Source organism: Vulpes lagopus, chromosome 1, assembly GCF_018345385.1.
Source record: "Vulpes lagopus strain Blue_001 chromosome 1, ASM1834538v1, whole genome shotgun sequence".
In the NCBI taxonomy this organism is placed as follows: Eukaryota; Metazoa; Chordata; class Mammalia; order Carnivora; family Canidae; genus Vulpes; species Vulpes lagopus.
This window is the reverse complement of record NC_054824.1, coordinates 138,570,268-138,597,442: the sequence shown is the minus strand read 5'-3', so window position 1 is coordinate 138,597,442 and position 27,175 is coordinate 138,570,268. Positions and strand designations below refer to the sequence as shown.

The 27,175-nt window shown below is 38.9% G+C and overlaps 1 protein-coding gene across 1 annotated transcript in view; it reads left to right on the top strand.

Annotated features, from left to right (window-relative positions):
• Positions 1-6,084: 6,084 nt before the first annotated feature.
• Positions 6,085-27,175, top strand: part of RIT2 (Ras like without CAAX 2) — a 390,011-nt gene continuing 368,920 nt past the window's right edge. Inside the window, exon 1 of the mRNA XM_041765099.1 lies at positions 6,085-6,370. Within this exon, the coding sequence (XP_041621033.1) occupies positions 6,268-6,370 (103 nt within the window). The 5' untranslated portion in view covers positions 6,085-6,267. The remainder of the gene's footprint in view (positions 6,371-27,175) is intronic.

Genomic DNA, 27,175 nt, shown 5'->3' with positions numbered 1-27,175 from the left:
CACCACTAACTCTTGGTAGAATTGTAATAATATCTCAGTTTTTAAGTGCCAGAAAGCTATTATCTTAGTGTTAACATCAAGGCTGTGTGGAAATACATATAAATTAAATATAAAATTATATAAAATTATCCAAATACAATAGTAAAAAGCTTGATTATTTATTCAGTCTGATATAGCACCATTTTGTACATTACTGTAGATTTTGTAGCCTCTTATATATCCAGATTTTGAACACAATATATTCTGGATACTCAATAATTCAAGCTGATAATTAATTGACTAGCATCTATTATAAGATAAAATCACAATAAGTAGAATGTATCAAAATAATACTGAAAAAAATATTTCTTGCATATTACATTATCTCATAGCCTCAGAGGTATCATTGTGTATATTAATATAATTGTACCATAGATATATGAAAATAAAAGACAACTGAAATCTCTGGTCAATAAAATGCAGATAGAAATTTAGATATTTCTCTGAAATGTATTCGCATACAAAATTTTTTGTTTTCCTGTGGTTTAAATATTTACTCCATTATCTTGTCCATGTGTTTAAATAGGCTAAGCCCTAATATTTGCTTTTACAAGGTGGAAGTCAGTTTTGATGACTGAATAGTATCAATTGCAATATGTAGTAACCATATCAGATTTTACTATGAAGTTTATTTGTTAAAAAGGTCTTAACATTTTTTTATTGATCCTTTTTGATATGTTAGCACCTGGGAAATATTTTTTAAAAGATGTAAGAGGCTTCCTTCTCAAGTAGATTACAATTTAGCAAATTGTGGAATGCTAAGTGAAATGAGTGACTACAAGAATAATAAATATATAGAAATTAGCTTAGTTTCAAATGAGTGGGATTTGAAAAAGTCACAAAAGCTTAATGAAAGAAAAGTAATTTGAGCAAGGCCTTGATTTTCCTCTAATAATAAGCTTGTATTATTTACTGTTCAAAGTTGGGCATCGTGTTTTGTTTAAAGATAAAGCTTAAAAAAGAGAGAAAAGAAAAGAAATCCAAACTCCGTAGGCTGCAATTTAAAGCTCACGGTGAGGGGTACCTGGGCAGCTTGGTGACTGAGTGTCTGTCTTCAGCTCAGGTCATGATCCCGTGATCCCGGGGTCCTGGGATCGAGTCCCACATTCCCTCCCTGCAGGGAGCCTTCTTCTCCCTCTGCCTGTGCCTCTGCCTCTCTCTCTGTGTCTCTCATGAGTAAATAAATAAAATATTAAAAAAAATAAAAATAAAGTTCACAGTGATTCACATACCATCCAACCTTTGGACTATGTTCTTATGTTCTTATACATCAGCCATATACTGTTAATTTGCAATTCACCACTCTATTATCTAATCTTTGAATATTCCTGTTTTTGTCAAACAATTGACAAATTTGAAGTCCTATTTTGAATATAGTCCAAGATACTCCCCCTTCCTTAACACCTTACCTTGTCTTTTTATTTGAATCAGTTTCTCCTTTCCTCAGGTTCCTAACAGACTCTGCTCATTCATCTATCCAATTACCAGCCACATTCTCGCATATTCCAGAAACTGATATGCAGTGTCTTTCTCCCACATGAAGATATAACCACTTTGAACTCAGGAACTGTGTTCCTTTATTTTTCGAAAGGCCCTAACAGAGTTGAATGAATGATTTTGAGAATAAGCAAGTTAGTCCATATTTAAAGAATGAATCTATATTAGAATGAATAAATGATTGAATGCAGGTTCTTTAGATCACATACAAGAGCCCTGTTTTCAGATATTTCAACTTTAATAAACCTTCAGGAAAAAAGTTGCATTATTTCACAGGAATTATTAACATCTAATGTAAATATTACTATTATTATAAGAAGGTCAATGTGATACAGAAGTCTGTGCTGTGCAGATGTAACTCTGCCTCTCATTTGCAAAATTAGCTCTTTTCCATTTGAGGTTTCCATTTTTTTTTTTTTTTTTTGTCCTGAGCAGTGGTGCTACCTTCTGGTTTACATTTCATGGCGAGAACCTGCGTGTCCAGACATGATACCAGGGAGTATCAACTAAGTTGCTAACTATTTCTTCCCTCTATGATTTATTTTTAAATAAAGATACATTAGAATACAAATAGTAAATAATACACTGTGAAAGACTTATTTATTTATTTATTTTTTTGAAAGGCTAATTTAATTAGTAGTGCAATAGACAGTCACCCATTTGGTACAATTAATTACCTCATTTAATAAAAATGTCTTAGTCATGTAGCACACACCAGGCACTGTATTAAACTCTGGAGAGATAAAGATGGTGGCTGGGTCACCACTTTTGAGTAAAATGAAATGGAATGTAAATAAATCGCTGTAATAAATATCATAAATATTCTAATAAAGGAAAGAGTGGCTTTGCTGACAAGAGTGTCAGGAGGTCTGCCTCTAAGTGGCTAGATAAGTAAGAGAGGAACTCTGGATGTGTCTAACCTCCTGCTAGAATAAAGTAGGATGGCATCCACAATGACTGGATGCTTTAGCTGTGCCTAAAGGACTTGAGAATGATATCCATGTAAATAGGTTAATGTATTCCTTTGAAGGAATTGCTTGTCCTGTAAGGACTGAAAAGGTGAGCAGCAGCTGACAGAAATGAGGTGGCATTTACTTGTATCTTGCTCAGGGAGTTGAGTTGCTCTGAAACAACATGGAACACCTGGGTCTTCATCTGGTGGACATGAGCCCTCAAAGGGAATCATGTGACATTCAAAAAAGATGGCAAATGCCAAGATAGGTAGAGGAAGCAAAAATAAACTTCAATCATTTAATGATTTCCCTAAAAGCTTAATAATCTGCCATGTAATGACTTTAGTTACTTAATTATTGCATTTCAATGATCATTTTTATACCTGGAAGATACCTTCCTCTCTCGTCACTCACTCCCCTACTTTGCTTTCGTTTCCTCCTCCCTTCCTCCTTCTTCTCCTTCATCTCTGACATACAAACACACAGGCACACACGCACACACATGCACACACACACACACACACACACACACCTGTATACTTTTGGGTGTACTGGCCGAGGAACCAGGCATGCAAATTCGCAAAAGTTCACGAACTAAAACTGAAAGTCAGTAGCATTAAAATGCTTCAAAATTCAAACATCAATCAGGAGTTTTGTGGCCTTTAGTATCTCAAGAGAAGTAACTAGAGTACCTTAGTATTTCAAAGAAGAGATAGACAAAGAAAGCTTTATGACTAGGAAAGTCCCCCTGCACATCGTGTTTTTCATCTTCCATGTAAATAAGGAAAAATCTTGCTGACTTCCATTTGAGGAATTTGGACAGATGCATTAAACATTGAGGAGAAAGCTAATTCACTTAATTTCCCTCTCACAATGTCCATTGATATTTGAGAAGCCACTCATCTACTTGCTGTTAAAAGGTATTTCCATGGACTCTTTTCTCTTAACCAATATTAAAATAATTGAAAAAAAACACACCAACGACACATCTGGCATGACAATTCCTGTGTTTTACCACCAAATCAGAATGGCTGATATGGAAAACAGAGTAACAGATGGTGGAACAGATAGCCAGAGGGGCAAGTGATTTGCTCAAGGTCATAAGAATTTTGCACCAGAAGTAGAAACAAAAAACCAGAAAGACCTTGAAGCTAAATGCTACTGTTTACATATCTCTTTTCATTGAGGAATAAAGTTTCAATGAATCAATTAAAGGATAATTATACTAAAGCGACAATTCTTTATTAGATCCAATTATGGAAATGACAGTTTTGTTGGAAGAAAGGCAAGTAGCCCATTTTGCCTGACTCTGTTCTATCAAGTGCTAGGACACAAGAATGCTTTGTGTCCCTGCGTGCCATTCTAGGCTATTAGATTATGTTATTTAGGCATTTGATTCACAAATATGTGTACAATAGGGTTGGCCAGGTCGACATTTTTGGAAGATTTCCCTGACATTAGCATGCAGAATGAATTGAGTGGTGTGAAAGGGAAAAGGGCAAGGGAGACTGTACTCGGGGAGGACAAGTTGTAGGACTCTTCAGGCACAGAGGTCAAATACAAGAAGAGGATGAATTAAAGCTTAAACTTGGAGGGTGACATGCTCCTTGTAGAGACAGAGAATGATGTTGACCTTGTTACTGAGGATAAGAGGGATACAAGCAGGGTGTCTGATGGGAGCGTCCAGGAGGCAGGTTCACCTTTAAAGCTCAGAGAGAGGCAGATCCCTGGGTGGCTCAGCAGTTTAGTGCCTGCCTTTGGAGGCGCGATCCTGGAGTCAAGGGATCAAGTCCCACGTCAGGCTTTCGGCATGGAGCATGCTTCTCCTTCCTCCTGTGTCTTTGTCTCTCTCTCTCTCTCTATTATAAATAAGTAAATCTTAAAAAAAAAAAAAAGCTCAGCAGGAAAACACAAATTGGGCTCCAACAAAATTCAAAACTCATGCTCTTTAAAAGATACTGTAGAAGAGCCACAGACCTGGGGGTGGGGGTGGGGAATATATTTGCAGAATACATATCTGATAAAAGGCTTATATAGAATATATAAAGAACTATCAATAGCACAGTAATAAGGAAACAAACATCTTGATATATTTTGACAGAAAGTTTGGATAGATATTTTAGCAAAGAAGGCATACATGCAGATGGCCAATAAACACTTGCAGAGATGATTTTCTCTTCTGGTGAGTGCTTATAAACAGTGGGCTGGGAGCACCATTAACTCAAAATAATACTAATCATAATTATCATACAATTAAATAGGGCTTACAATTTGCCAGATGCTATTTTAAGCACTGTGCAAACATTCAACTGACTTAATGAGTTAATAGAGCAAGGTTTTAATAACCATATTATAGATGAAGAAACTGAGGCACAGAGAGGTCAAGTAATTGACCTAAGGTCACACGCTACTAAGGTGGCTGAGTCCAGATTTGAACCCAGTCAGGGTGCATATCCTATGCTCTTGACTATGGCTATTTGCTACCTCTCCAATTACCAGCAAAAACATTGAGCATCTCCTCTGTGCCCAATGCGTGGCCATACACTATAGAGTCATAAGGAACTCATTAAATATAATTCCTTTCCTAGAGGAGCTTAACATCTAAACAGAAGGATAAGCAAACACTTGACTACATCTAATCATAATCCAGTTTTACAGTCAGAAAACAGAGCATCATCATCACTTGTTTGAAAGACAGGGTCTGACTGACAATCAACGATTATTGAAAGCGTTCAATAAATTCTATAATTTAGAAGCTTTCCAAAGAAAAGCAGAGACACGGTAGAGAAGAGCAGAATTTGAAAGAATCCAAGTGAGAGGTAGGAGTTTGGACATTTGAAAAAGAATCACCTAGGATCTTTCACCCTGCCATAATTGTCAGCAAAAATATTTATCAAGTATCTCTTCCATGGTTGGCAGATTCCTTGTGTTTTAGATTATCCGTAATAAACTAGGGTAAACAAGGACGATCCATGTCCAAACATGACAATGACCTAATTCAAATACCTCCTTATGTTAGAGCTGCAGCTGTCAAGTGAGCTGAAACAATTCCTGCTAGCCAGCTATTATTTCAACAACACTAAACACTCGTCCTTAAGAGCCCTGAGTTACTGGAGTGGGGTGTTTTTTTTTTTTCTTTTTCTCAATTGGTAACATATCTTTCCCCCAGAATGAAAACCATGCAAGAAGCTGATGATAAAAAAGCAAGGAAATAAGCAACAGACCTCTTTCTTAATTAATTGACTCTGATTAAAAGAAAACTGTTGTCTTTGAAGCTGTGGCTACAGAAGTCAGCCTGTGAGACGTAGCATCTTCTAAGTCTCAGATTGACTCCATCCGAGCAGCCCAGCCTGGAAAGTGGCCAAATGCGAGCTTCCCCAAAACTGCGACCCTCCGCGCGGGGGCCGGGAGGGACCGGAGAGCGTGAGGAAGGGGATGGAGAGAGAGCCGGGGGGGGGGGGGGGGGGGGGGGTCACCAACAACAAGCAGACAGAGACAGAGAAGGAGAGAAATCGTGGGAGACGTAGAGTGAAGGATAGGAAGGGGGGGGGGTGTAAAAGCCAGATTTTTATTGGAAGCAGTTGAAGTGGTTGCTATGAGACTCGCTGGAGCAGAGGACCAGCCGCCAGCCCCGCGCTGCTGGTCCCCACCTCGTCCTAGACCTTTCTGTTGACACAGTTTGGGAGTTGCTCACTATCTGAGCACGTTGCTCACTATCTGACACGGGCGACTTTTTCCTTTCTGCGTTTTCCTCCTCCCGTCTCTGTCTCTCGGTAAGATGGAGCTGGAGAACGAAGCCGGCTGCTCCCCCAGCCGCGCATCAGGCGGGTCCCGGGAGTACAAGGTGGTGATGCTGGGAGCTGGGGGAGTTGGGAAGAGCGGTAAGTTTTCATTCCGAAGGCCGGGAAGGAAGGGAGCTGCGGAGAGGCGGGTCTCCGGAGTGAAGGACCGGGATGTGGTGGTCTCACGCCGGAGGGGGGGCTCGCAGGCAGCAGCAGTGAAGCCCAGGGGTCTGGCAGGACGTTTAAAAGTAGTAAGGGCGGTTGAAAACATGTGGACGAGTCAGAAGAATGGAAAGCCAGCTAGTGAGAACGTGTAGAACTTAAAGATTTATTTATTTTTTTCCTTTGATTCCCTGCTGGGTGATATTTGATCATAATGTATATATGTCCTTTTTAAAAAAAAAAAAATAATAACATGGTACTTGTGAAAATAGCCATGATATCAAGAAAAATATGCTCCTGGTCTCAGAAATACTCACAGGAAGAAAGAGGTGCTATGCATAGTCAATGAAACACACAGATGCAAACACAGACCCGGGGCAGGATTATCAATGCTGATTGCTGTGTTTGTTTCTTTGATTAGGAACTTCCTGTCCCCTTCTCCTTGTCTCCGCTCTGACAGAGTGTGGTCAGTCTTTGAAAGCCCTGAGGAAAGTTGGTTTTTGAAAGTTACAGGGGTTGAAGGAATGCTGTTCTTTGTGGGACCTGTGCAAGGTGATCAAACCAAATTTTGTGGTTTAACAGGTTTAGAAGAGAGAGAGAGATACAGGCTTAAAGGGATATGGGATGCTAATGGAGGTAAAGACTGGTAAATTTGTTTTGCTACACTATTAAAAAAGAAAAAACCCAGAAGTTGTCAGTGGTCAGGGGCTCAAAAGGCCAAACATAACAAATTCAAATAATAGATATTGTCTAGTAGTAGTGTTTGAGGCTGATCAAATGGTGACTATTTTGGGGCTATGATTAGCACTAGAAAATAAAAAAGGTAAATAGAACTTTTTATGTAAATTCAAAAAAAGTCCCCATGGGAGATACATTTGTGGGGATACCAGAAGACAGAAGAAATACGAGAGTTAACATGGACAAAAAGTATATATATACCTGGCTTTGTGCTTAACAAAAAGATTCAAAGTTGAGGCCAACATTCTTGACATAAGAAATATCCCTACCTCAAGAAAGCTGATAACTTTGGTAGTGAGTCCACAGGTGGCAAGAAAGTTGATCAGTAAAGAAAAGAGAATAGGGAGTGAGACTAGCAAACAACAAAGGTAAAGAGGTTAGAAAAATAGGAAGAGACATAAAACTGAATGCCCCCAACACCCCCCCCTCCCTGCAAAAAAACCTCAACATGCCACAAGGCATTACTATAAAAAGAAAAGAAATAGGTGAATCTGGATTTGGTCAGTCCCTAAATGCTTGTCTAAGTTAGAAAAATAAGTCATCTCTTCTAATAAGGAAATGTGAAGTGAAAAACTTTGCAATGATGTAGGAATGAGGAATTTTCTAAAAGGCTGTCTTTCTTCTTTTTTAATGTAATGGTTTGAAGGGGAAAAACTAAAATAGGTGAGTGTTAAGGAGGGAGGGAAAGACAGAAAAAGGATAAAGAGAAAACGATCCACACAAAATAAAACTATCTTTTGAAAGAATATAGTCAGTCAGATGCAAGGAGGAAGAGCAATGTGAGAGTATAAAATAGGAGAGAAACAGCTCTAAGCAAAAGGCAGGAGACAAATCAGCAGAAATGCCACCAGCAGTCTGTGAGGTCACAGAGATGCTGCAAAAGTCCCACAGCATGCCTGTGGATTACCTTTGCTTCCTGGCTGAGTATTTTTCTATTTCACCAGGACCCTGGGAGATGTGGGAATGAAGTGACTGGTTTTTAGTCATATATTCCGTGGAAATGCACTGTGGAGAGAGGGGATGTGGGATATGAGCATCCTTCAGCAATATACTTATCCTGGAGGTGATATAACATCCACTCTTTTGACCTTCCCCATATACTATGTGTGCTGACCAATCATTGTCACCTTCCCCAAAACCAGGCATTTTTGACATAATGAAATGTTGGCAGAAATTTTTGACATCACAAAATGCTGAGTTTCTCCCACCTTCACTGTGTACATTAGTTGAGCAAGAACTTTTTCAGTGTGATTAACACAGGAGTAGCCAGATCACCTCTGAGATAGTTAAGAATAAAAGAAGGTCAATAGTTCTGCTATGCTTTTACTTTAGAGAGAATATAATTCATAGGACAATCCCAGGTCCAAAAAATGCTGTCCTCATGGCTAAATGTTGGGATCAGAGTGATGGAATCACGTCTTACTCTTGGGTTTTGCCCCTGTGATTCATTTGGTGTTAACAGTACATAAATATTCAAGCACTGATTCTCAACATTAACCTCTTTTGAAGGTTAAAATGTTTGCTTTCAAATGAACCAAAAGATTTTTTAATAAAAAAAGCCACGTTGTATTACTGAATATCTAGATCACCTGAGCCCCAAATTACTTTTCTTCCCACAATTTCAGTGATTTGTGTGAAAGAATTGTACAGACCAATTAAGGTGGGTTTATTTGAAGGAATTTTAAGGAGAAATCTGCTGTTCTGAAGAAACTGAAGAAGATGTATCAAGCTATCATCTGTTTCTAATTCTGAGTCATTCTGCGTCTGCCTTGAACATGAATGAGAAACTCAATTTACTGGAACCATAATTTTTAAATGAACAGAATCTTGGAGATTGTCTATGCTTACTGTGAAATTTATTTTTTTTTTCTATCCATATTTTACTAAGACATCCTTTGGTGAGTAGGAAATTTTGGAAGGATTTGCAACTTCACTGAAATAGGAATTCTCACAAGATTTAAAATGTATGGATAAAAAAGTGTACTGTGTTTGAGAAATTTCAAGTCACTGATCAACAAGTTTTTGAGCACATACGATGCATGGGCCCTGCCCTAGTTATCATAGAGAGGAAATAAGAAGGAAGTGAATATTCATGTGGCAGATATGGGGACATGGCTTTCATGATAATCTCCAGGCTTCACAATATAAATAGCTGTTGTCATTTTAAAAATGGAAAAGCTAAAGCCCAGAGTAACCACTTGTCCTTGGTCATGGAGGTAATAGTAGATTTCTGTGATGTTTTATCTGACTCTTCTACATTATATTTAACATCCTAGAAGGAAGAGCAAAGAGTCCTACCAATTACTATGAAGAAGGAAATAGGGTGCCTGGGTGACTCAGTTGGTTAAGCATATGACTCTTGGTTTTGACTCAGGTCATGATCTCTGGGTCGTGAGATCAAGCCCCATGTGGAGTTCAGTGTGGAGCCTGCTTGGGATTTGCTCTCTCCCTCTCTCTCTGCTCCTTCCCTACCCCCTACATGCTTGCTCTCTCTAAAGAGAAAGGAAGAAAGAAAGAAAAAAAGAAATAAGGAAAAAAGAGAAAAGAAAGAAGGAAAAAAGAAATAGCTTATAAATATAACATTCTACCTCTTGAGTGTTATATCTAAAATAGATTTCTACCATCTAGACTAACATTCTCATTTATGCATCTGTACCTTTTTAATCTTTAAATGAATACAAGTGAACAAACATACTATTTATATTATTTATAAATAAAAACATTTATATAATATTTATGTTTTCATAATTAAAAGTTACACTTAATGTTATCTAAGAGTGTTATAAGTACTGAGAAAACAGGACAAACAAGAAAGAGTCCCCACCCTATTTGAAAGATGGAAGAACTGAGGCCCTAGAAGTTGAAGGGACTTGGCAAATTCATGCCACAGTTGTGACAGAGGTCACATCTAGAACACAACCCTCCTGACTCCCTTGAAATAATTTTCTACTCCACATCCAAGTTTTTACACAGGGTATTGTAAGTGAAAATTGGATCAATTACCCAATGAGTTTGGTGTGAATTAGGCACATTCTAGCCTCCATCTCTTTGTTCTCCTGCTTACCATTTCTTCTCCTCCCTCAAAACAGAGAAAAAAATAAAATCTCACAGCTATGGTTTAAGAGTTTAATGGAATCTAAACAATCCTTGTAGCTGTTTTAAACATGAATCTTTCTCTGTCTCTGTAGTTTGAAACATAAAGGCTTTTCCTCCATGACAGAGCACAGCTAGTGTGTGCTTTCTTCCCCTGCATGCACGTCTGGTTCTTCTACTTCAGACTCAAATTATTTTGCAGATCTTATACAACAATAATAAGATCTTACTTTCCAAGATACATTTTTCCTACTCTGTTTTTTGATCTGAATTGAGGATAAAATAATTTGAGACGAGCAGGTCATCTATTCCCTGTGTTCTGACAAGGCACACAAGTATTGATTTTTGTCTTAGAGCATACAGAAGGATCTAAGAAATAGGAAAGTAACTCATGTTTTCTAGCTCGAAATTGTTTTCTATCAAATTTCACTAGAAAAGTAGAGAGAGTATCTGAATATCAGATGAGATCTACATGGACTTTTCCATTCCCTAGGACACATTTTGGAGTTACCTTGGTGAAGTTTTGTGTGAAATAGTGTGCAAGTGACTGGGGCAGGAGAGGGTGTTGTTCCTCACTACTGTTCCAGCCATGACCCCTGGCCTTCAGGAGCTCACCATCTCATGGGGGGCGGGGAATATATTGTATACTACAAACTGATATGTTTATATGAGGCCTCTGACATAAGGTCTGTGGAAGCTCAGTGGTGGCTAAATCTGCATACAAAAGCTAAGAAGGAATCTCAGCAGAGATGATACTTGAATTGGATGAACAGGATCTCTTGAAGTCGAGAAAGAAAAGTACAGAGAGAGCAGGGGATAGAGACGAGAATTTAACAGGAACGGAGCATACAAAGAGGAAAAGCAATGTGAGAGTGATCACAATGATGGTGGGATCTTGATAACTTGGTACCTTTGGGGGCATTTGGAAGAATCTCCCCTGAGTCATGCTTTCAAACTATCTCAGGAAACTGTGAAAAGTAAAACAAAACAAAGCAAAGAAGCTGAAAGCATAAAAAGTATTAGGGAACTCAGAATTCATTAGCATGCCTCTACTGTGAATTTTTTTGTAAAAAGAAAACTCATTCATAAAATAGGCAATCCTGCTCTGCTTCACACTCTTCTGCAATTTGTTTCTTAAATACACTGAGTTTTGTGAAGTGGGATTTTATAAAATGAAAGCAATAACAGTATTTTCTGAAGTAAACAGAAAGCAGCACAAAACCGATTCCTTCAACCACAATGAATTGGTGTAAGCAGGTAGAAAATCAAGCCTTTATCTGATGAATTAAATCAAGGCAAACAACCAGGTACATTCTCCATGTCCCTAAGGCTCTGTTTTACCTCATTAGCAGAACTTTGGATCTGACAAAGCTGAATAATCGCCACATCATGACCATGTGTTATTTGAACCCTCTGAATTGCAAAGGCAAGAGAAAAAAATAAACAAGGGAAAAATGAAAAGATTTCAAGACTGGGCAGCCCTCTGCTCTCATCCTTGATTGTCAACACCCTAATCATACTGTATGTTATCACTCACTGCACTCCTGTTAGCAAGGATTGGCCAAGAGGTCCAAGTAAAGCTCAGTAGAGAAGCAAATTGGTAGCCACTGGCTCAAATAACAATTGAAAGTGTAATTCAGGTAAAAGGTGTTGATGAACAATTATTTCCAAGACTATATGCCCTCTATAGATTTTTAAGGTAATAAAAAAGACTTTGTATCATTCTATGTCTTTATCAGAAAGAAGGCCTGGAGATGAATGAACTTGTATTGATCCCTGACTACCCATATGCTGCTGGGTGTCTTACATGTACACAGTCACATTGGAGCCCCAGTGCCAATGATCTATTGCATTCACCCAACCCCATTTACTCCTCACCTCGATCTTGTGAGGTAGACATTAGTGTCTGCATTTTATACATGAGAAAACTGGGCCCACAGAAAAAAGTAATGTGCCCAGAGTCACAGAGATATGAAATGATGAGCCCGAGGCACATACATATCTATCAGTTCAGTGCTTACACTATTTTCATTTTTCCATCCTGAGAGTTTTCATTGTATTTCTTGAGGAGATGGTACAATGAACCTGAGTTCTGACTTCAGGTAAATCTTCATAGATATATTTGAGACATCAGATAAAATCATATACACCAAAGTATATGGTTGATTTTAATTTTGTATAAAACAATGGGGAACATTGACTAGGTACAACTGAGGGAGGCGTGGGATGTTCTGACCCAACAAGGTGTAGGCACCAAGGACATCATGCGTTCTGGTCCATTCTGAGACCCTTGGGGGCCTCATCTACATAGAGAGTGATGACAACCTGAGTAGCTTGGCAAAATCAAGTAACTTAGCAATAAGAAATTATTAAAAACTGGGATTAGGTTAATAAAGAAAGTAAATGGGTTGCTGGATACATTAGGTGGATTTGTGAAATCTCTTAGGTGCCAATCTGTTTTAGAGAGAATGTTTTCTCTATATTTACATATTACAGAGTAATTGAAAGAAACTCCAGGCCACAAATGGGAAATAATCTTCTCTGTCCATTTATTTAATAATAATAGAAGGTGTGTATATGTGTGTCTGTGTTTATATCTGTGTGCATGTGTGCATATTGGTGTATGTCTGTGTGTGTCTTGCGTGTGTGTAGTCTGTGTGCCTAGACCTATGAAAGGCCCTGAACTATTACCAAGAATGACAATGCCCACCCTGTCTAGTGGGGTGAAAGGGGCGTGCGAACAGAGAACTGTAGTGCAGTGGCGTAGGTGCAAAGGGAAAGATGTACACATGGTATTTTTAAAGCAAGGTACACTGTGGCTCAAGAAGTTAGAATAACCTCCCATAGGTTATTTCCTTCTGGAAACAGAGTCCTCTTGATTTCCTGGATGGTGGATTTTTCTATGGGACCATGCTGCCTCTTATAAACCAGAATAAAATATGCTTCTCTTCATTGGAGGTTAGGCTACTGATGGTGACTGTTGTATGTGTGTGTGTTTGTGTGTGTGTGTGAGTCTGTATATTTGCAATGATTCGTGTGAAAGAATTGTACAAACCAATCATGGCATCATGAATGTATATGCACTGATGGAGTCCTCTGCATTTCTCCCAAGCATGCCTGAAACTCTCTTATCACTGAATTTGGCTGTTATTTACAAAGCCCAGTGATGTTCTCAACTCAATCACTTGGGTTTTGCTCATAAATGTCAGCTCTCTGACGACCATCACTAAGCAATGCCATCTGCTCCTCTGGTTCATCAGCGGGAACCAGCCAAGTGTCACGACTGACAACTGTGCCAGGTAATCTATCCTGCCCTTTCTGCCCACCATAACCCTGCTCTGCCAACACCATCACATCACCATCGGAATATAACCTGTTTGGGTCTCCACACTTGCAGGTACTTGAGCATCCTGCCACTGCCACTGCCAACTGTAGTGAAGAGATAGCAGGAGGTGCCAGGTCCTCCCTGGAGGGTGTGTGTGTGAAGCATGGAGTATGCTGGGGGATGTTGGAGGAAGCTGAGGATGTTATATTGAGAAGGGAATCAGGGAATGCACAAGGGTTAGAATCCCTGGAAGAGATCTTTACTTGAACTAGAATAAGATTGTGTGGAAAACTTGTGGTCTCACAATAAGATACCAGACAAGGATTTTTAACTGGTTTAATAAGTTGTGTGGTAGGGGAAGGTCTTTGTTCAGAAGCCTGCTTGCACAGGGAAGGCATTGTTTGGGTGTTTGGGTAGTTCCTTAGTGAATGGAAAAGGAAATCTTAGAGAGTTTATCACTCCACAGTTTCTCTTAACATGCTTTAAAATGAGAAGCATGTCAGCGTTGCCTGTGCTTAAGCCCATGTTTACTCATCAGGAGGGATGATTCTTGTTCTGTCCAAACTCGGACCCTGGCTGGCATTTTCTTGCCTCAATGAAAATAATGTGGATTTTTGAGTCTTTAATGTGCCTATTTCTGTTCTTAATGCCTTCTGTACCTTATTTTGTGGAATCCTCACAAGACACTGCAGTGGAGCTGTGGTGATTATCTTTAGATTAGGGATGAAAGAAGCGAGGCTTGTAGAAGCTGGGGAACTCACGCAGGCATGCAGAACCTGTGGTGGCCTGCAGGAGTTAGCCTTTGCCAGATCCCAGGCCCCGAACCATCCTGCACTGTACCCCTCACCGCCCCATGGTCTCCACCTGCCCTTGATCTGTAGGGTGACGCCTCAGCATAGGAATTCTGACACAACAATGTGAACTGGAGGCTTACACTTGGAGAAACCTAGATTTGTGTTTTCTCCTCTGTAAATAAGGTTAACAACAATACCAACCACCATGATGCGTACTTGAGTATGTATAACAAAAACCTGGCACACAACAAGTGCCAAATAGTGCACGGAACATAAATCGATAATTTGTCTTTGTCTTTGATAGTGTTTGAGCTTGCAGGGGCCATTCAGACTCTGTGAGTCTCTGTTTTCCCCAATCCTAAAAAAAAATGACATTCTTTAAAATTACCTCAAGATTGCCGTGTAGATGATATTAGAAAATATTAAATACTGTGAATTATAGTACCTGAGATATTTTATCTTTATAAAAGCAGTTGCTTGCTGCCCTCCCTCTTTCTCTGCTTCTGCTCTCCCACATCTCCACCTAAGGCCATTCACCTCAAGAGGGTGGGGGTTGGTGAGTGAGGGCAGATGTTTCAATGGGTTATAGGAAAATGCAATTTGGGTTGAATATTGTAAATGTGTCATTGTGTTTCCACTCGCTCTAGGCCTACTCTTGCTCTCTGGGTCCTTGTATTGATTAGTTGCAGCTTTAGTCTCTTGAGTAGCAATTTCACTGACAATAATAATGGTGGTTTGCTAGTTACCCTAGTACACAATCCCTGTATTCATTCTAATTGACCCATCACACATGCACACACACGCACACACACCCCACCCCCACTGCCTCAGAGGGAAAGGATTTGAGGATTTGAGGACAGTTGCCTGGCCTGCTATACACTAGGTGCAAATGGTCTTCTTGAAGGGGCTACAGTTTATAATAAAGCAGGCCTGTGCTTGAATTTGGACTGAAATTTCCCTAATGCATATGTCGTTTTAATGAATTTCAAATAATAAGATGTTCCCTTCATTCTCCACAGTAGCAGCTTTGCTACATTGCAATAGAGAGCCCTCTTTCATGGTTGCAGGAATGGCTAATAGTAAACTACATATACAGATTTTTATTAAGTGGAAGAAATCAGACATTTAGAAGCACAAGGGGTACATCTGTTATTTGAAATTGAATTATATACTTCAACTAGTTGATCTCCTCCCATTATCTTTTAACCCACATGGACATCCCACTATGTTTTGTTCCCCATTTCACCATCAAGGTGGTTGTCCATTTTACTTTTTTCTTCTCCTGCTCAAACATCTTCACGGGCTTACCAACAAGCAATAATAATGCCCAAAGTTCACAGGATTCCTGATGGACCATGTGGGACTGTCCATCAACTGATCATCCAGGAGGCATCCCCAAGGCTTGTCATATAGGAGGTAGAATTGTGTCGTATGGCATAAGAGGAATCAGTCTGAACAGGGTAGACATTAGGGAACCAGGGAACAGAGACAAATATCAGAAGTAAGGAGGGATCAGTAAAGGGTTGAAGTAGAAAACCAAGAAAACCTTGTTAGTAGAATCCAATGAAGTACAAGTAGGAAGATCTAGAACTGAGGTTATGAAGGCCTAGATGTTGCAGAAATGTTATTTTCTGTTGGTCCTGGTGTGATAGGATTTGTGGCACCGTATCTCTCATTTCTCTCTTGGTCACTCTATCTCTGTGTCTCTGTCTGTCTCTCCCCTTCCTTCAGTATGAGCTGTGCCCTGATCTAAAAAGACCCATAACTACCAGAAGGATCTGTCTTCTAGACCAATCATTTTACTTTTACCCCTCAAATTCTGGAGGTTTTTATCTTATAGTATTCACATAGTTATTCCAACAAAAGCGCTCTCTTCCTTTCTCTCAATTTCTCCAATGTTATTTCTCCTTTCAGATTTCTGCACAAGTATTTTCTGTTCCTTCATATCTTCCCAGTCTACCCCAGCCTAACATTTGTCCCCTTACACTTAAAATTCTTTCTGACTGTTCATTTCATAACTGCTCATAATCACATAGGTTCTTCTAGTGTCTGGTTGTGGTCTTAAAATGTTATTTAAATCTTGCATTTTTATGTAACTTGCAGTCTTTTTATACTTTATCTCCCATCTTGAATGCAAATTCCTGCAGGATAAGAAATAGATTTTACATTGTCTTTTCTCTCCCATGAAACCATATGATAGTAAATTCTCAAAAATATTTATACATTCAATTTCCCTCTTTCATCTTTGAGAAAGGACAGGGAGTAAGACACCACACTTATGTAGTGAAATAAAACTAAATGATATTCTAAAATTATGCAATGCAAAGAGCCCTGAATACAGAGAAAGAAACTGGAACCAATAGAAGTACAGTAGGTATGTGAGCGGAGGGGAGACTACGGCTTGGGAGGAACCTAGGCTCAGGCTAGCATGAATACTCTTTTGTGACAATGGATTTGAAGGTGAATAAGCCTGCTGTATGTTTAGGATGCTCAAAAACACAAAGAGGTCAAAGTAAGATTGTGGACCAAAGTCTGGCAGATAGGCAAGAATAAGATGCATGTGCTGTTTTGTAGGAAGTGATGGTGCCCTAGGCAGTCACTGTGGAATCAGGAATAGAGCACAATCCTTGAAAGCCAAATGCAGGGGACAGTTGGCAGCTGAACACAGATGAGGAGACACTGAAAATAACTCCTGTTTTAGTCACCAAACCATTTTCCACTGGATACCAGGAAGAAGGTAGGGTGCAAGAAGAATATTTGATGAAATATTTTCAGGGCACCTGGGTGGCTCAGTCAGTTAAGGGTTTGCCTTCCTCTCACACTTTGATCCCAGGGTCACAGGATGGAGCCCATATCTGGCTTCCTTGCTCAGTGGGAAGTCTGCTTCTCCCTTTGCCTCTCCTCTTCCCCTGCTTCTGCTTTGCCTCTCACTTTCTCTCTCCCAAATAAATACGTAAAAATCTTTAAAAAAATGTTCTTGGAAAACCTTAGTAAAGAGCCTGTAGAACTTTGCTCACTCCTGCATTTTTTAGTTCAAAATGCTTATTAACATCTCAGTGAAAAATTATTTCTTGATTAACACTGAGAAAAACTGAGTTTAGATTGTGATCGTAATTCTGAATTCCAAACCAACCATGAGTTTCCATATATTTTTCCTGTGAGGGTGATAATCATCCCAGGTCATGATTTCATTTTGACAACCTCTACTTGAAAATGAAGGAAAAGAGGAACCCCGAAGAATAGCAGATAGTCCCAGGGCCAGATTTTAATCAAGGTATCATACTTTCTTTCTGGTTTTATGAAGTTCTAAAATCAAGCAGGCAAGATGCATTTCATAGGTAAAATTATTGTTGCTGTTAAAAGAAAAAAAGTGAAAAAATTCTGTGCTAGTATTAAGAGTCCGCCCTTTTTTTTCCTGTTGTTTACCTACTTACTTCATGAAAGAGTTTAAGCAATCTAGTATCAGCTTTTATAATTTCTTTAGACCCACACCACAAACACCTCTAATATTTTTCTGCCTTCAAAAATGTCTCCCACTTACTTCATTCATCACACAAAAGCAAATGGAAAACATTTTTACATAGAATACTCTGCTGTGACAAGCACACAAGTTATCTGCCTCTCTGGGCTTATTTGCATTTTCCTTGAGTGTAATTCTGAGACAGCCCAGCATGTTTGAGACAGTGTGGACTTCGAAGATGAATAGTCTTGCATTGAAATTCAGTTCTGAAAAAAAAAAAAAGAAAAAAAAGAAATTCGGTTCTGCTACTTATAAGGTGAGTGACTTTGCTGATTTTTCTTTTTCTTCTTCCTGGTCTTTTCATGTTGGAGGATCCAGGGCTTATACCTTGAACCTCACCTCAACTTTAATTTCTTAGATTATTTCATCCAGCCCTATGGCTGCATTTATATATCTTTGTATCTTTAGATGAAATTAGATTAAAGTCATATGTAGATTAAAACCAGAAGGAGATGTCACTAAAATGTATAAAATTAGAGACCAAAAATACCAAATGGAGACAAGGATGTAATAGGAGTATAAATTAAGGGATCCCTGGGTGGCGTAGTGGTTTGGCGCCTGCCTTTGGCCCAGGGCGCGATCCTGGAGACCCGGGATCGAATCCCACGTCGGGCTCCCGGTGCATGGAGCCTGCTTCTCCCTCTGCCTGTGTCTCTGCCTCTCTCTCTATCTCTCTGTGACTATCATAAATAAATAAAAATTAAAAAAAAGGAGTATAAATTAATACAACCACCATGGAAAATGACTTGGCACCATGTATTAAGTTGAAGAGTTGTGTAAACTGACCATATTATCTAGCAATTCTATTCCTAGCTAGATATGACCAACAGAAACTCACACGTGTACGGACCAAGAGGCATGGCCAAAGTGTTCATAGTAGCATTATTCCTAATATCCCCTAAATTAAAAGTCAAATCCTCAAAATGCTCATCTGTATAAGAGTGAATAAATCAATTGTGTTAGAACAGATTTAACATTACATATATAAGGTTTATATATATATGTATATTATCTATATGTGTGTACATATTGATACACATATATATGTACATATTATCTGTATGTATATATGTTGGTATACATATACATGTGCATATGTATATATGTGCATATGTGTATATATATATATATATCACAAAAAAAGGAACACCCATGAAATATGGATATTAGTTGCCTGTTGAGGGAGGGAGGGAGGAGACAGTCACTGAGAAGGGCATGAGAACTCTGGAGTTTGGAAATGTTTCCAGGTGGGTTGTAGTAGCAGGAGTGTTCGCTTTGAGATCAATCATAGAATCAATTTAGAATAGATTCAATCATATAATTTGTAAAAATTTTCTTTTGTGTACTTTCAAGGATACCAAACTTCAGAGGAAAGATTTGTGAAGCTTTGAAACATTGTATCTCCATTCCAGACTTCCTTCTTGAACTCCACTCACGTATTCAACTCTCTACTTCACATCTCCACTTACATAGCCAGTAGCAATTTCAAATATGTCCAAAACTAAACCACTGGTCTTCCCAAACTTGTTTCATCTAATTGATTGATGCCACCTCCATCTTTTCAGTTGCTCAGCCCCAAATCTTAGGCTGTGATTGCTCCTGTCCTTCTCTCATACTACCACATCCAAGTCATAGTCCTTTTGACTCTGTCTTTTATATGTATCCAGAGGTCTCCTTTTCTCAAAACTCAGCTGTCCCAGGTCCCAGGTACTATCTACAATCTGCAGGATTGCCCTGACTCTTCTTCATGCTTTTATATCCCCTTGTAATTTTCTTAACACAGCAGCTACAGTGGTCCTTTTTAAAATTTTGTCACATTCCGTATATGAGATCATATAGTATTTGTCTTTTTCTCTGTGACTTATTTCATTTAGCATAATACCCTTGATAAAGTCCATCCATATTGTCTCAAATGGTAGGATTTCTTTCTTCCTCAGGGCTGAATATTTTTCTTTTGTGTGTGCATACACACACACACACACACACACACCAGATTTTCTTTATCCATTCATCCATCAGTGAACAGTTAGGTTGTTTTTACATCTTGGCTATTGTGAGTAATGTTGCAATAAACCTGAAAATGACTTCATTGAGATTCATCAATTTTTTTTGAGAGTAATTTAATCTCTTGAAGATAAATACCCAGATTGTCAATGGTACCTGTGACCAAGGTGGTTAACAGCTGAGTTTTGAGAAAAGGAGACCTCTGGATACATATAAAATGACTTCTGGATCATTTGGTAGTTCTATTTTTAAGTTTTTGAGGAACCTCCATGCTGCTTTCCATAATGCCTGTACCCATTCACATTTCTCCAGCAACACACAAAGGATGCCTTTTCTCAGAATGTTTTGTTTTGTTTTAATATTTTATTTATTTATTTGATGGGGGGGGGCACAAGCAGGGGGAGTGGCAGACAGAGGAAGAGGGAGAAGCACGCTCCCTACTGAACAGGGAGCCCAACTACGTGGGACTCTATCCCAGGACTCTGGGATCATGACCTGAGCCAATGGCAGACACTTAACTCTCTGAATCACCCAGGTGCCCCTCAGAATGGTGATATTTTTAAAATTAAAATTCAGACTTTGTAATTCCTGTGCTTAAAACACCACCATGGGCCCCGTTTCACTCACAGTGCTCCCAGTGGCCCATGTCACTTCTCTGATCCTCCTACTATCTCTCTTGCTTTCTGCCACAGCAACACCAGCTTCCTTGCTGTTCCTAAAATATGCCAGACATGAACACTCTCCCCCTCGGGTCTTTTTCTAGCTTTCTCCTCTTCCTAGAATAATTTTCCCCAGATACCTGCTTGGTTTGCTCTGTTTCTTCCAAGATTCTTCTATTGTTGTCTCAATGGGCTTACCCTGACTAGCTTATTTTATTGAAAACTCTCACCTATGTAAAACGCCTCCTTATAATATCTTTATCTTGAGTCCACTTTTTTCTTCATATGGTACCCATTATTTTCTAAGTCAATTATTTATTATGTTATTGCTTATTGTTGGCTTTCCCCAACCAGAATGTCTTTGTTTTCTCAAGTTCCCATTGCATAAATGAAATAAAATTACCTAAACTTGTGAAGACTCCATTTCTTTATCTCTAAAGCATGGATAATAATACCACCCTTGCCAGGGGATTGTTAGATTCAAGATAATAGCAATGGAGATGAGAAGAAATAAGATTCTGGGTAGGTTTTTAAAGCAATGTCAAAAGGAAAGGAAAGGAAAGAATTGATAGGAAAAGGTTGTTGGCCCAAACAATTAGAAGGGTGGTTTTTGCCATAGAGCACAATAGGTTTATTACATATAAAGTTCTTGGCACTAAAAATCCAGAAGCTTATTCTCTCTCTCTCTCTTTTTTAAAGTTTTATTTACATAAGTAATCTCTACACCCAACATGGGGCTTGAACTCACGACCCTGAGATCAAGTCACATGCCCTTCTGACTAAGCCAGCCTGGTGCCCCTCTCTTAATCTGATGTAGTGAAAGAAAGTATGCATAGCTCTTGACATTGTAAAGAGACACACATAGACCCATTACTGGATGCTTATATTCCAGTTGGGTTGAGAACCTTTTCAAATAGAACTCATACTGCAGATTTGGTATGAAGATTAAATCCAAATAAAGCAGTGGTCATACTTAGAGTAGGTGTTTGATAAATGTTTGAAATTCTTTATATTAATAAAATGGCTCATAGTTGAGGTGAGTAGGAAAGAGAAACATTAATAGGTACAAGGTAAATATGCAAATTTACACTTACCCACTCTAGTGGAAACAGTAAATAACTTATTTATAGATCATAGTAATCTTAGAAATCTCCCTCTATTAAGGAGATTTTTGAATCTCCTCATGCATTTAATATGCAGCTTAGATATACTGAGTTCTTGCTTTCAAGCCATTGTTCTGGGTACTGAGAAACACAACTTCCACTCCCACCTTCACAAAAACTAGCATAATGGTAAAGAGAAACTGGGAAAATTAATGTCACCAAAGCTTGAAAGCTGGCATTGCTGGTGTTCACTTTTCTGCTTATCTTTTCCACATAAATGTGCCTTATGTGCATTAGACATAACCAAAATAGAAAATCAGGAATCTCCTTCCTCTGCTGTCCTTATTTGATCCTTTCTTGTCAGTAGCATGGAGGTTTTGACAATAGCATGGAGATTTCTCCCAGGTGCATGGCTCAGATGTCACCTTCTTCTTTCTTCCTGTTTCACCTTCTTTCTTTCATCCCAAACACCCATAGGACTGTTCACTCATCCAAGACTGGGTTTGTTTTGTACATACAGTAGCTGAAGAGGACAGTTCTGAGATCCTGTTACCAACATTCAAATGCTTGGCCATCACTTAATAATGCTGTGATCTCAAGCACATTGCCCAGTGTGTCTGTGTCTCACTTTCCTTCACTGTCAAATAGGGAGGATGATACCCTGGTCTTGCAAGGAATTAATGCACGTACTTCCAATGAATTAAGGAGAATAAAGTGCTTAGAACCATACCGGGCACTTCTGTGTATGTGCTAGCTACTGTTGTGACTGCTGTCACTATTCTCCCCGTTATTAATTATGATGTCTCTCTGAGAACTTATTCAGTCTAATTCAGGCTGAGGACTAGGTTTTCTACATTTTGTTCAGGGCTGAGATTACTAACCTTTCCCATTCCTAGAAAAGCATTTCTTATCTACTTCCCTACCTGCAACAATGGCTCTTTGAGGTTTAAGGTAAAAATATTTATGTAACCCTGAATAAATGGGCTAGAGGGATGGGGAGTTAGGGCCAGATTTTCTAACCAGTTTCTACGGAAGTAGGTGGCTATTGAATCCCAAGCCCCTGGTCCTTTTCAGAAAGTAAGAGACATATTTCTACCCTTTCTGAAAACTCTCCATTTGTCTGTAAAGAGTCACTACCTGGAATCATCCTGAACACTCAAAGAAGAACTTTCTAATACTTATTCCAACACTTCAAGCTTTTGTCTCATGTTTTAAGTGAAAAACCCTATGTACAATGAGATTTTCAAATCAAACGAATTTGTAGGAGAATTAGAGAAGCCAGGGTAGCTTCAATAGTCTGTTCAGTTTGAGCTTTTCATAGAAGGTCACAGCTCTTATGTCTCTCTGGGTTGCTCTCCATCACTCCTGGCATGTGCAATTATTTTTAATTTTCAAATTTTATAGCTAGCACTTGAGCTACACCAGCTAATCCCTATCTAACTAATAAGGTCCTCCGCTTCCACCTTTATTGATTAATTATCTGTTGGAGTTTTTAATATCCATTTGTGTTTAATTTGCTGATATTAAAAATGCCTCATTCCTGAAAGTGATGAATGGGCTTCCAAAGGATAGGACTCTGGTTTTGATTTATGTAATATTGAGTTCACTGGAGTCTAGCTGGAAACCTGCCATGGGAGATCACTGTAATAAACAGCCCTATAAGGGACACTCTTCAGGTCTTTGAGAACTTGCCTACTAACTGATGGATAAACTGTTTTGTTCTGTTTATTTTTTATTTTTGTTTTTGTTTTTATTCAGATTTCTATGTAGATCCTTTAGCACCACCCCCTGTGGGACCTGTCTCCTAAACAGATTTTATTCATCCTTACCTAACTTTTGCTTAAGGAGTCCTACTCAATGACCACCCAGGTTCAATGACCTTCTGGAATTTTCCCTGCCTATTTAAATTCCATTTGTTCTTGAAGAACCAGGAAATAAACATCCAAACCTATTGTAATTTGTTTTTTGTAATTTGTAAATTTGTAATTTGTCTTCCTCTCAATATTCCTAGCTTTTGCTAGAATAGCCATACTATTCATTTAACACTTAACATATTCTGATTATATTTTTAACTTTCTCTGTGTATGTCCTATCCATTCACTATACTACAAATTCCTTAAGTTAAAATCTAGTTTAATAATTTAACTATGCCAATAGTTCTTTTTTTTTTTTTTTTTTTTTTTTTTTTTTTATATATGAACTGAGGACTTTATTTCTGTGCAAATTCTCTCTTGCCCTCATCCTATTACAGGTGAATACACATCCTTTTAGACAAGAATGTGGATCCCCAACTCCATTTAGGCCATGGACTTAATTTAGTTATATGTAAATGCTGTGTTGTCTTCAGTCTTGCATCATATGGTAGTATGATGAGTAGATAATCTTATGAATTTAAGAATGCATTTAATGAGAAAGAAAATTACAAAGCTAATTACAAAGCCGCCTGAGTGGGAGGGTGAGCAGGTACGTATTTCTCAAACCTAGTTTGGAGAGCTTGATAGGAATCTCTTGCTGTTCTGGAAGTATGACTGTTTCCTTATATTCAGGAAACCTGGAACCTGAGAGGGCTGGTAAGGTGCTTTGGCTAATGAAGGGAGATTAAGCTGTTCTGCACTCTCAGCATTTGGTTTGACAAAAACTGCTTGAGTGCTTATGAAGGGCCAGATACTACGTGTGGAGAGTGAGCCCTCATGGGGACTCTATTTTAGATACTGTATAAAAGGGTTGCTTGGAGGTACAGAGGCTTCAGAAGAAGACAGTCCAGGATGGATATGTGGATTCCTTAAGAGCTAAGAAGAAAGAAATCCTGACTGAATGAACTGTATTCACTCAGGTCAAGGGAATTGCAGATCAGATCAGCTGTGGGTACCAAAGTGGCCCTGAGAGAGTCAGCTTTAAAATAATTGCTGAGCACCTGGCTGGCTCTGTCAGTAGAGCATGTGACTCTTCATCTTGGGGTCATGAGTGTAAGCCCCATATTGGGCGTGGAGCCTGCTTTAAAACAAAAACCTAGGGATGCCTGGGTAGCTCAGTGGTTGAGTGCTTCCCTTCAGCCCAGGGCATGATCCTGGAGTCCCGGGATCGAGTCCTGCATCGGCCTTCCTGCATGGAGCCTGCTTCTCTCTCTGTCTCTGCATCTCTCTCTGTCTCTCATGAATAAATAAAATCTTAAAAAAAAACTAAAAAAAAAAATTGCCAAATCCAGCCTGCTTAAAACCATGTTACAGCCAGGAGAGCCTGGGTGGCTCAGTCTGTTTAGTGGCTGCATTTGGCTCAGGTCTGGATCCCAGGGTCCTGGGATGGAGCCCCTGTGTGAGACACCCTGCTCAGTGGGAAGCCTGCTTCTCCCTCATTCTGCTTATGCTCTCTTGTGCAATCTCTCTCTCTCTCTTTCTCTCTGTCTCTCTCAAATAAATCTTTAAAAGAAACCAAACAGTAGCATCAGCCAGATAAGAACTCAACCACTCCCTATAGTTTTGACCCTGGCAAAGTCAGAGCAGACAGCCAGCTGTGAGAGGAGAGATGGAATTAAGCAGGAAAGAAGAAAAGGCCATGCCAGCCTTCTCCCCCTACCCTAATCACCTACTGCAGGTGGTTAACCTGTAGCCTGGCCTGGCTAATTAACTCTTGCCTTTTGGTGTTTCTATACTCCTATGGTATGCCAATAGTTCTTGAAGTGTGGTCCCCTGGTTCTTAGTGGCTGCAGTATCTGAGTACTTATGAGAAATGCATTTCTCCCTCATCCCAGGTCTATAGAACTAGAGCTCTGAGGTTGCAACCCAGAAATTTGAACTTTAGCAAACCGCTTTGGTATTACTGACATAAACTCAAGTGTGAACTCCAAACTTGTCCTGAATTTGGCTGCACATCAAAATCACCTGGGAGAGTTTTGAAAACACTGCTACCTATACCATTCCCCACGATTTGGATTTTACTTGGTCTGGGGTGTGGCCTGGACATTGGGATGTTTTCAAAACTCCCCAGATGGTTATATTGTGCAACAGTATTTGGGAATTAGTTCTCTGTATCATACTTCCTTTTGTCTCCATTTCTTCCTAATTGTCTTGTAGGTCATGTGTTCCTAAGAATGTATCCATTTTATTCCAGGTTATCTAACTGACGGGCATATAATTGTTCAAAGTAGTCTCTTAGGATCCTATACATTTCTGTAGTATCAGTTGTAATGTTCCACACAGCTATCTTCCTTTCTTCTTTTTTTTAAGATTTTATTCACTTATTGATGAGAGACATGGGGGAGAGGCAGAGACATAAGCAGAGGAAGAAGCAGGCTCCTTGCGGGGAACCTGATGGGGAGACTTGATCCCAGGACCCCAGAATCATGACCTGAGCCAAAGGCAGATGCTCAATCACTAAGCCACCTAGGTGCCCCCACACAGCTTCCTTTCTTTCCCAGAATAGCCAGGGCTAAGCATGTACTGGACACTCACATATTCATTAGTTAAAATGGGTGATTCTAGTTGTTTTATTGAATATCTTTAATGACCAAACTAACATAATTTTCAAACCATGTTAGATATTATAGTCTGACAAAAGAGAAAAATAAAGGCAGAAGTATCCCTCCAGCAGTCTTCAAAACGTTATACATATAACATATTTTCACGGTATCTTTGGAACAAAAATATGAGTATATATTATTGTTACTTTAACAGGAATTTAGCATGCTATGAAATTATCTTTATAATCCTGTGATATGATGAGCATGCTTTGCTTTTTTTTTTTAAAAAAAAAAGTGTGTATTCATTTTTAGGTTTAGGAGGACTGTTCCTCTTCTAAATTTCAAGGGATAGTGTGTGATAACCTGACAAGGAAGAACATGATCCCTGGCTCAGTAATTCTATGAATTACTAACATATGGACCATGAAAATTCAAATAGGCCAAATTTTATATTTCTCTTCAATTCTTCTGTGTCTGTTTGGCTGGGACTGATCCAGACTATCTTAATTAGAAAATGTTCTTTCCTGGACCTCCTAACAGGCCCTAGGTACACACTTGTTGACAAATTGGTGTTTATATTCATTCCTTTGTTTTTCTTCCTTTTATCATTTTCTCTAATGTGAAATGTTCTCTCTGCTTTGCTTGTGCTGGTTTTTGAACATGTACCCTACAAGAGACTTTTCCTGATTGTTGATACTTCGGCAAAGTTTTGATTATGTAAATATAGATGTTGTTATGTATAAATGTTCACTGTGTCTTAGTAAGTCAGAATCTCTGAACTGAGACTCAAGGTAACAAACAGCTCCTAATTTTAAATTCCTTACCTTTGATACTAGAGAGAAAGAAGCAGAGTAGATAATATCCAAATTCTGTATACATTTTTTTCCCGGAAATACTAATGTAAAATATCTTGTCCAATCAAATTGTCATGGCAATTGAGTTAAATACTTAGAAACTGTATCTTTGAAGTATTACTCAATTTACAAAATCAGCCAGTACATGAAGTTATACTACAGATAAATGCATAAATAGATATTAGAGATATAATTT